The sequence below is a fragment of the Lates calcarifer genome, linkage group LG9 (genome assembly GCF_001640805.2).
Source record: "Lates calcarifer isolate ASB-BC8 linkage group LG9, TLL_Latcal_v3, whole genome shotgun sequence".
Taxonomy (NCBI): domain Eukaryota; kingdom Metazoa; phylum Chordata; class Actinopteri; family Centropomidae; genus Lates; species Lates calcarifer.
Window position 1 is genome coordinate 2,591,010 of NC_066841.1, and position 10,983 is coordinate 2,601,992.

At 41.4% G+C, this 10,983-nt stretch overlaps 1 protein-coding gene across 2 annotated transcripts in view; it reads right to left on the reverse strand.

Annotated features, from left to right (window-relative positions):
• The window catches only part of vldlr (very low density lipoprotein receptor), a 52,689-nt gene extending 43,138 nt beyond the window's left edge, over positions 1–9,551 (reverse strand). Inside the window, exons 1-2 of one of the 2 annotated variants that reach the window (XM_018702530.2) lie at positions 8,982–9,551; positions 329–448 (exon numbers count right to left, since the gene is read on the reverse strand). In XM_018702530.2, coding sequence (XP_018558046.1) covers positions 329–448; positions 8,982–9,192 — 331 coding nt within the window. In that variant the 5' untranslated portion in view covers positions 9,193–9,551. The remainder of the gene's footprint in view (positions 1–328; positions 449–8,981) is intronic. The other variant, XM_018702531.2, reaches the window with a different exon arrangement.
• Between the last annotated feature and the right edge of the window lie 1,432 nt (positions 9,552–10,983).

Here is a 10,983-nt window from a genome sequence, read left to right on the forward strand (position 1 = left end):
TAATTCAGCTCCTGCTAAAAACCTCCTGAAGGAATCATAACCGAGAGAAGCTGACGGCAGTGGTGGTGAGGACATGTACTCGATGTAGGAGCAGGTCAGAGAACAACATGTGAAAGGTGATGACTTCAGTATTTTACAGTAGAGACTCAGTCTGAAGTTTAGACTGTAATTACTGAGTTACAGTAAGCTAAATCTGGAAACAATCTAATTATACACTAACCGTCAACTTTACTGAACAGTCAGTCCTCCATGTTGGCGCTCATGTTGTTGGCAGCACATCAGTGATGCTCACATCACACAGTGTGTGTGTGTCTGTGTGTTTTCTCACCACAGGAGTTCTCATCGCTGCCGTCGGTGCAGTCCTCGTCTCCGTCACACTGCCAGACGGACGGGATGCAGCGACCGTTCCCACACTGAAACTGGCTGGCCTCACATTCTGTCTTCGTACCTACAGAGAAAAACAACACAACAGAGGGGGGGGGGTTTAAAAAAACGAAGCGATTACAGTCTCAAATGTTTTCATAATCATCGTTTACTGTTCGTTCAGATGTAATTTGCTCTTTGTTTTGTCCTAGCAGGGTTCCTGGTGGAGCTGTAATTGCAAAACAAATTGTTTCAAACAGAACTAGCTGGCACTGAGAGCAGCTGCCACTGAGCCGCTGTGGAGAAACGCCAACACAGAAAGTTTGATTTCCTCTTGACCAAGTTGTTTCACATTTTCTGTACAGCTCTATAATGAACAGGGGAGAAATGATACTGTGAGCACTTAAAAGCTGATGCCTGGACTCACATCTCTGTATGTACAACTGAGGATGAACGTTAATATTTTAGTGGAGAACTAAACTCTGGTGTAACAGCGGTCATCTGAAGGTCGTCGAAAAAACTGGTAGAACCAGTGGTAATCAGCCAATTAACAAAATCTTTGAGTTAAATCACAAACAAATGCTCAAACTTTGCTGGTTTCAACCTTTTCAAAAAGGAAGATTTCCTGCTTTTAACAGGGTTTTCTCTGAGCGCTGTCTGTCAGTCGGATATTAAAACATTTTCAGCTGACTACTTTCTCACTGTTTCAGGTCACGTCACCGTCACTTTTTATAACATTTTAACTATAATCTTAAAGTGGATGAAGGATTTTTGTCATCAGACGTCTGGATCTTAGGTAATCAGAGAAACAAGCTGAGCAAAGAGCGTCACAGAAAAACATTAAACTGTTCATGATAATGAAAACCTGATCTGTTGCTGAAAGAAAAGACACTACAGTAGAATCAGACAGTCCCTAGATTTATCTCCCCTTCAACAAAAGAGCAGGATTTCCAGACTCTGTACTAGAAAGTAGTCCTCTCAGTGCAGTGTGCAGTCTATCATAGTGGAGGCAGCGACGACTCCAGGTCTTAAAATAACACCGTCTGACCTTGACGCTCGCTTCAGTCTGAACTGAGCGTCTGTCCAGGTGGGTAAATGGGGCAACAAAGGAATGATAGAGGCCCAGGAGGGGGTCCCTGTTCCAGCTGAATCACTGTGCCACCGAGAGGTCACGACTTTCCCCTCTTTAAAGTTTTAAGACTAAAATAGGACAACAAACATTTTCAGGTCAAACAGATTGAAGATTTTATTCTTATGATGGAAAACACCTCGATTTAATTTGCATTTAGTCACTGAGACGCCCATGAAGAAGGAAACTATTTAAAGTGGGTCAGCAGATCCTTAAGGGAGAGAAAAACCTCCCACTGAGTTGATCTGAACCTGAAGGCAACACATGACTGACGACCTGCAGGAATAAAACTCTGCTCAAACTTTCAAACTAAAGGTCTAACAGACTCACTCACGAACCTCCGTCGTATTGACAACGTGATTGGCTGATACTCAATATCTGATCTGATCCAAAGTGCCCTCCTCCCATTTACACACAGTGTTGCAGAACCAGGACCACGAGGACCCCCAGATTACAGCCTGTTCTCAGTGCAGGGTAGACATTTCAGGGTCGAATATATGAGGAAATAAAATGAAAATATGAAAACATCCAGGGCGTTGTGTTCAGGTGCATGGGGGGGAAGTTACACATGGACTCTGAACAGAAGTACAGACGAAGCAAAGACTCACAGAAAAGGTCCTTGAAGTACTTTTTGTTTTTCTGATGCCTCCACACATCACAGGAGGAGGTAAATACAGAGCTGACGGTGCCAACAGCCTGCAGACCTCCATTCAACCAAGACTACACCAGCTGCTCTTACACCACAGTCATGTTCCGGGATAGAGAGGACGCTGACCTTTCATCCACATTACCACTTCAATCACCACAATCAGGGCATAATGGATAACAGCACACCTACCTGCATTTTAATCAGAGCAAATGGAGCACATCAATCCGTCCGACAAATAACCGCTGACGGAGAACACACAACAGTTGAAGTACATCCACAGACCTGAAACACCTTCCTCGCCCTCAGACCATTCAGATCCTGGCTCGATGGCTAACCACCCTGTCAAATATGGCCACAATTATCCGTCCGCTATTTCTGGACTGTGGACTGCTAAAGACTGTTTTTTTTTCCTCCAAGAGAAAATTACAGTCCGGTAACAATCCTCTTAAACAAATCCTTTAAAGTTGAACTAACAGAAAGAGAAATAAGAAAAGATATACAGCGCTAGTAAAGATTTGAACCAAATCAAATAAACAACCAAAGCTACAGTGCTCGTCATAAACACAACCAAGTCTTTTAGACACAACAGGAAAAAAGTTATAAATCATATCAAATGGAAGGCAGCACAGTTTTCTCTGTTAAATTTTAATAGCGCCTCCTGCTGGTTGCTGCCACACAGTGGAAATCATTATGCTGCTACACAACTTCCTTGACACAAACATATCAATTTAATTCCATGTGATGAACAAAATTCTCAGCAATCTGTAATCGATCATTGATTAATGATGCCCGCCCCTACCTCCAACTGTTTTTTTTTTCTATACAAGTGAGAAGAACAGCGACTAATCAATTTTCTTCTGATCAGCTGATTAAATAACTCGATCATTTCATCACCCTTAACTTAGACAAATTACCACACACAGATGACTTGTTGCTCAGGTTTCTTAGCAACTGTTCACACAGATCAGCAGTAAATCTGCCGAGCCACTGGACACTGGGCTTTACTACAAACACAAACGTAACTAAATGCATCGTTACATGATGCAACACAATCTCTACATATACACATAGAAAGAAAACATCCCTCTGGGCAACACATTTCAATACACAGAGAGAGGGTTTGGAAACAAACATAACAACATGAGAGCTTTGTTTCCACAAAACAATGAAACAGAGCAGTCGAACATTTTCAAAGACTGTAACATTGGTGCAAAGAGGGCAACCAGGGCAATCTGACTGAAATATTTCCTGAAAAAAGAGGAAACACTTGAATGAGTCAAGGAATGACATAAAATGTCCTTTTAAATTCATCTCCAAATACAAGAAAACATTTTAATCAAAACAAGACCCATTAAATAAAGTGATTTGCAGTGGGCTGAGCTCAGAGGAGCTTTGGGAAACTCACTGAAATGTTTAAAAATACACTGCCAAAAAACAAAAATGTTGCATTAATTGAGGATCAGTTTTTCAGGCTTTTGATCCAAGTATCCCACTGTTGATGTGAGCTGGATCCCATCCAGCTCCTCGTTATGATTGTATGGTGATTTGAGTTTTCAGACACAATGGACCAATTTTTTAAAAACTGGAATTAAAACAAGTTTGTCAAAGTGCCAGAGATACTGGGAAGCAGCCCCATGATCTACACAAGCAATCTCCTTTTCAGTTACGCCACAAAAAAGTAAAAAGTTCTCAGGTGCTAAAAAGTAAACTGGAAAAAGAGACATTCTAGATTTATCCAGACGTCTGGCTGTTGCTTTCAGGTGCATCGATTGTGTCCAACCTTTATCTGGAGTCCTCTGTAAACAGCTAATCTGCTGATCAAGTGGTAAAAGTGACTCATTGTCTAAGTCTCTGATATAAGTGTCTTAACTCTAGGGCTGGCCGATAGCACGATCTCAATCTCTACCTCAATTAAGAGGAAAACCTAAAGGGCATTTTTTATTGGATTTGGGCATTTTATTCTGACAACCTATCACACCTACACAACCATTTCCTGCCGCAAAGCATTGTTGGACTTACTGACCGTAAAGAAAGCTATGGACAAGTAAGAAACCGCCTGCTAAACATGTCATCAGTCAGTACCAACAAAGACAAGAAACACAACAAACCTTTTCCATCATCTGAGAAGGTTTCATCCCAGCAACCACACAGAGGAGGACAATGGTGGTTTGTCCGTCCACATTAAGTTCTTTAAGGGTTGTAACAAAACAAAACATCTATCTTGTCGTCTTTTGCAGCTGTTCCTCTGTATGACGAGAAATCGAAAAGAAGCTACTTCTTAGTTAAAGACGTGTAGGTACGAACTCCCAGACAGGACGTACTTTTTGCAAACTGCTGACTGATTAATTTGCACCTCATCATACGTTTTGTTTTATTTACATTTTCTGATAAGATACAATACAAGTTAATGTTTAATGTTTAGTTAAGACAGATGTTTGCAGAGTAAATTGTTTCTCTGTTTTTGTTAATAAATCATATTCTCTACGGTATCGTCAATTTCACAATATCATGAAATGATATTTGCATTTTCTTTTTTTAAATATCGTATCCTGGACTTGTTTTTATTGTATCATGAGATTTTGATATCAGTACATCCCTTAATTTAACTAAAGAGCCCACTGGTTTCTTTAGACTTCAGTCATTATCAGGATACTCTTGCAGTTACCTATATTGATATCAATCAATATGGGGGAAGAAATTGACACTGCATATCAGTAAAACAGGTACAGAAACCTAAAGGAGGTTTAACCACATGTAAAATAAGTAATGAAGTGCATCAGATTCACTTTATATCCAGTGGAGAATCAGATGTTCCCACCTCTTACATGTTTAATCCCAACACCATTACATCCACAGTAATGCAACAACCTGCATTAAACATGATCGTGCCAGAAGGAGCCAGTCATCGTCATGAGGGAAACTGTTTCACATCAACAGTAAAAATCCCGACTCATCACATCAGCGTGACCTACTGCTCACTGCTGACGTACATTTAATAAAGAGAGAGGGAGAGCGTATAAAGAGAGCCTGAGGCTGTGCCGATACAATACCTGGGTTTTGATACCAAAGCTATTCTTAGGTTTAAAGTGTTTTATAAACCTTTTATTGTTTAAATAAAGAAGCTAAGGTTTGTCTGAAGTCACAAAATACAATCTAAACTTGGCCTTTTAAATTTAAAACTGATTTAATTCTGATTAAAGTTACTAAAAAACTTTGAATTAACATTTGAATCAGTAGCAAAGTAGTTTTAGGGTTTGATATGTCCATTATGATAAGCTGCTGATTTATTTATCATTTTAAAAAGTTGTTGTCTCAAATCGAGAGAGAAAAAGGTGTTAATGGACAGATATTCAGGGATTCTGGTTTGTTTCATAATAAAAACTAAGAGATTGTGCTCACATAGTTCACTGATGTAAAGCCAATTAAAAAAGAAAAACTGGTGCAGATTTAAATGGACTGTAACTTTGGCACTCTGAGAGCACTCACCGCCTCCGCTTGAACAGTGGGAACACACATCTAGAAATCTAAATCAGCAGCAAAATGGTTTCACCGTAGTGTGAAGTTAAACAGAGATGTGGGGCAACATCCACAAAAAAAGACACTGTAACCAAGAAGCTAAGGAGTTGCAGGGGGTGATGTATTTCAGAGTTTTGCTTCTTTAAAGGCGTACTGTATTCTCTCGGGTTACTATTCCAGTGTCTCCACAGAAACGACATCGACTTTCTGTCTGGAAAACTGCACAGCCTGCACTTTGATCCAATCAGCACAATAACAGACTTCTGTGGCAGTCTGAAGTACACAAACCTGTACCAGAGTATTCTCCCTCTCCCTGCAGTGTCAGACTCAATTTTTAGCTGACATTTAAACGTCTGAACTCTCCACAGTGTTCGCCTGCAGAAGCTTTCACTGCTTTGTCTCGTCAAGGTTAAGACAAACGTCGCCGTATCTACACCTACAAGATCCTTTTTTAGGGTTGTTGCTTAGCTTAAATTATCACAAGATTAACGCATGATGACTAAATTAGGACACGCAAGTACGAATTTGGAGAGCTAGAGGCTCCAACATTTCTCCTGTGGCTGCAGAGTATCATGTTGAAAAGTGCAAAACCTCAAAAATGTCGACTAAAAATTGCTTAGTGATTCCAGTGCCATGTAGAAAAGGAGTAGTACAGTTTTGTGGACTTTGTTTGAGGATGTCTGATCTGTTTTGGCTCCACAGATTGTGCAGCTTGTCAAATACAAACTGTAAGATTCTTTAGGAAAAAAAATCCAGTCAATAATTCCAGGCTATCCCCAAGGTTCTCCGAGTTAAATTAAAGACTTTTTAGCACCACTTAGAATGAAATTTAAGGCCAACTTTAAGGCCGTATCAGAAAATCAGTATGGATTTTGAACCCTAGAAAAATAAGTTACCACGTATATGAGCGAGCAGGTGCTCAGGCTGCACTACAGATTTCATCAGAATTGCTAGCGATAGCCGCGCTCTTCATATGGGAGTCCAAAAACACAAATCCCATCATCCCTAGCTTTAAATACTTAGATTAAATATTTATTTTGAGATCCCACAGGTAATTTTCATTATGACTTAACTGTCAGTTATTACAATTTAAACATTTTTTCCTTGAAATTACTACATTATCTCATAATATTGGGATTTTCTCTCAAAATATTTTGACCAACTTCCTGGAATCACTTCTTTTCTTCAATTTCAGTTCCTGTTATTCATGAAAACGTGCTTATCAAAGTCTGTATCAACTTTAAAAAGCCAATTATCTTGATACAGCTATTAACTGAAGACATGATCTTGAAATTACACACAATAATCATTCACCAGCTCGCAGGAAACGTGGGTTTGAAACCCTCAGATTCAACAGGCGTGGAGCTACAACGAACCGTCTCCCTCCCAAAATAGTAGATCATTGTGCTCCATATAAACGCTGTCACACTGGAGGTCATGGTAATGCAATTTTCCCCAGTAACAGAAATGGTTGCAGTCTACTCCTCCTCCTCCTCCCCCTCCTCATATAGCCAAGGATCTGGGTCTTGCATGGTATCACAGTAACCATGGAGGAGAAAAAAAATACATCCATTTTAATCAGGCCAGCGTTGACGCCGCTGCTCTCGCCACTATCTAATTTGCGTGACGTCTTGTTCAAATAGGCTCATACAATCTCAATCTGCGTGCACGTACATGTGAGCGTTTGGAGCAGAGAATAAGGACAAGGTGGTGGTGCTGGTGGAGGTGGTGGATGTATGCTATCAGAGGGGTGTGTGTGCATATTACAAGCACTAGTTTTGATTCACCGCCCCCCTCCAAAGGCCATTTTCCACAGTAAGAGAGTGAAATCTGTGCAGCCAAACACACAGCTCTCTCAGCCTCTCTGAGCTGGTTTATAATTTAACCTGCGTGCTGCAAACCACTTATTAGCAACTGCATTAATGTAATTATGCCAAAGTTACGTACATATTTTATGCACCTGAGGCCAGAAAGGAAGGTGTCGTACTTCAGTATCAGCCACTGAAGAGTAGAAGACTTAAGCTATGCTAATAACAAACTCAATGGGTTGTAACTAATCTTTTTAGTAACCTGTAAGGTGGCAGAAAAAGAGTGAAAAGATGATTTCACATGACCAAGAAAGGCATCTTTTTTCAGGCTTTGCTGGCATCTAATATCTGATAATACTGGTAGACTATCGCCATTAAAAAGTAGAAGCATTAAGTCCCAAACAACAACAGTTTGATTTATACTTCCTTCTTTTGTTCAAGTTCAAGTTTTGTTTTAGGGACAGAGCTAATTAAGCTAATTAAACTAGCCTAACCTTTACCACAGGTGTGGATCAGGATTGGACCAAAATAGTCACATGACACAGGCAGGTGAAAGACAATAAAAACTGATGTAATATTTACAAAACATACAGCTTGTTGTTTCCATGTGTTATACAGAGAGATTAACCTGTTATCGAAGCAGCTGGTCAGAACTTTTTCACGTCCTCCTCTGCTGCTTAAAAAAGTGCCACCATTATGTGACAATAACTTAACCGTGGCTCATAATTAGGCCTTCACTGGGATCACCTGCGGTCGGTAATTGGCCGCGGTCACTCCTCGCCCCCACCGGCTCCGCGGTGCTGCTCACTGCCCCTGTTGTCAATTTTATCGCTCCATATCAATCCACTGTAATCCCCCCCTCCCTCCCTCTTCAGGAATAAATAAATAAATTACCAGCCTCCTCGCTATTGGGGGGTGGTGGTGGAGATAGAGAGCAGTAGGAGAATCCCACAGTGGAAGTGAATGAGAAATCAGGACACGGATAGGCGCCAACACAGTTAAAGAAGCAGGGTTTTATTTATTTATTATTCTTATTCTTTAAAGGTTTGTGTTTGTTTTCAGGGTGAAATTAACTGACCGCAGGGCTAATTGGCCATGAATGAGCGGCGACAAGCAACACAAACCAAACGGGGCCTCTCCATCCCCCCTTTATTTTCACCCCTTTTAATTTCATTTCCAGAAACAGATATTGAGCTAAAAAAAACACCCAAGCTAAACCAGAGAGTAATTTAAAAAAGAAACACACTCCTTTAAAATCCATTTAAAGCGCACACAAAGCAGAAAAACGACCCTAAAAGACGTTATTTCAGGGGTTTCTTCAAACGCAAGGTTGATTAGCACAAGGTGTAGCCAAGCACACGGTCATTCCTCCAAGGAGCAGCCAAGACAGGTGTACAAGCCCGGGGAATGTTAGCTAACCTCCCCGAACACCGTGCGCGTGAGTGAGTGTTAGCACACTCAATTTAGCCAACAAAAAACACACACACACGCACGCTAACACACTCCAGAGACTTACCGTGGACGTCAACGCAGTGCTGGAGACATATTAGCATCGGCAGCAGAAGGATCCCCGGTGTGGACGTGACCATCTCTCGCAGTGTAAACGTACGGTTGCTAGCTGAGCGCTCGCGGGTCGCCTCTCTCCCTCTGCCTGCCTCTCTTGCTGGCTCGCGCTGGCCCTGCTCGGTCTTCGATTCTGCCGGTTCACGCGCAAACCACACATGCATACATATATTAAATCACACACACACACGCACACACACACAGAGAGAGCAAAGAGGAACGGCCGCTCCTGCCCGACGCCACTGACCGATCCAACGGCAGCAGCACGCGCTCAGCACAACTGTGTCCAGAGAGGAGCGCGAGAGAAATAAAACGTAGGCGTCCGCCGCCGCTGCCGCCGCCACCGCGCAGACCACGCGCCTTTCTGATCTCGTTCTACGACCGCGGGCCGTTCGGGCTCCCGTCCTCTCCTCTCGAGCTGAAATCCATTTCCTTTAATTTGACGGTAACGAGCGGCTCCGGTCACCGGTTTGTTAGTGTCGCTACACAAGAGCCCGTCACAGCTGAGGAGGATTTTTTTTCCTCCTTCAGTTCGTCTTTGGCACAGTGTTAACCCTTCACTTTCCGCATGGAATAATAAATTAATACAGTAGATTTTACTGTATTTTAGTATTCTTTTATGGCACTTTATTCAATTATACTTAATATCACAAAGAAAATGGCGACAATTTTGTGCAATGAATTCCATATCTACGATGCATCCTGATCTGTTTATAGGGAACAGATTTAAATTAAAGTTTAAGTGGCTTTTATTAGATATATATGATATTAAAACATTAAACTTGCTTTTAAAAAACAATAAAAACAAGGAAATTAATAGTTAAGTATCAAAAATAGATTATGTAATTCTTTGAAAAGCTGCAGCAAACACTAATGTTTTAAGCCCTGATTTGGTTTTGTCAGGCCTCAGGTGTTCAGGAAGCTCAGGTGAGAACTGAACAGAACTAAAAGCTGCTTCACTTCGCTTGATTTCGATTCTTGAAATCTGACCCAGACGACCTGGGGGGTCGTAAAGCGGTAAACAAACCACTGATATAAGACTTTTCTGTCCCATCAGAAACACTGAGCCTGTAGCTCATCAGCGGCCCCTGTGGCCACAAGTGGTAATTACAGGATAATGGCACATTACATTTTCATATATTTCCATATTCTTTAATTGAGTTAGAGCAAGTTAAAGCAACATTATGTGATTATTTTACCTTGAAATTACAGCCTTAGAATCATTTTAATGGTTTAAAAATGCTGAACTGTAGATCAGTTAAAAAGACACACAAGTCATTAAAAACCAGTGTCCATCTCTGATATCCAGCCAGCAAACTGTGAAAATGAGAGAAATCTGAATGGAGTTTGGTGCGTTTGTTACAGCGTGACAGCACTTCCTGCTCCAGAAGCTGAGGATCATGGGTAATACACACCGTTTGGGTGTGTTTCTGGGATTGGAGAAGCCACACTTACCCTGAAGCTCCTCATTCAATAACCCTAACCCCTAACCCTGCCGCCGCAAAACCACGTTTAGTTTTTGCTCAGAAATGCAGATTCATTTTTCAAAGAGTAAAAATCAAATCTTGGATCCAACCTCTAACGTTTTTCTTCCCTCTGTCTGTCTGATGCGGTTTCTCCCTCAGTTTGATCACCAGGCCTTTGGATTTTTCCGGAGGGTTTCCTGCTGCCAGGTTTCACAGGCTCCCTGAGTTCTTATCAGAGGATTGAACCTCATCCTCAGTGATGGCTGATGGCTGCTGATACACCCCAAGGCTCGCTCTGTCCCAGATTTTTTTTACATTCTCTGAAAAAGAAGAAGAGGGAAAAAACACACACAAAACCCCACTGCACAGCTCTGCATGAGTCTGTCTGTCTGTGACTGTCAGTATCACTTTCAGTCTCCTCTGTGGAAAATCATTATTTGCAGCCTCCACCAGCAGGAAGAGAGAAGACGACTCCTAAAATCTTCTTTT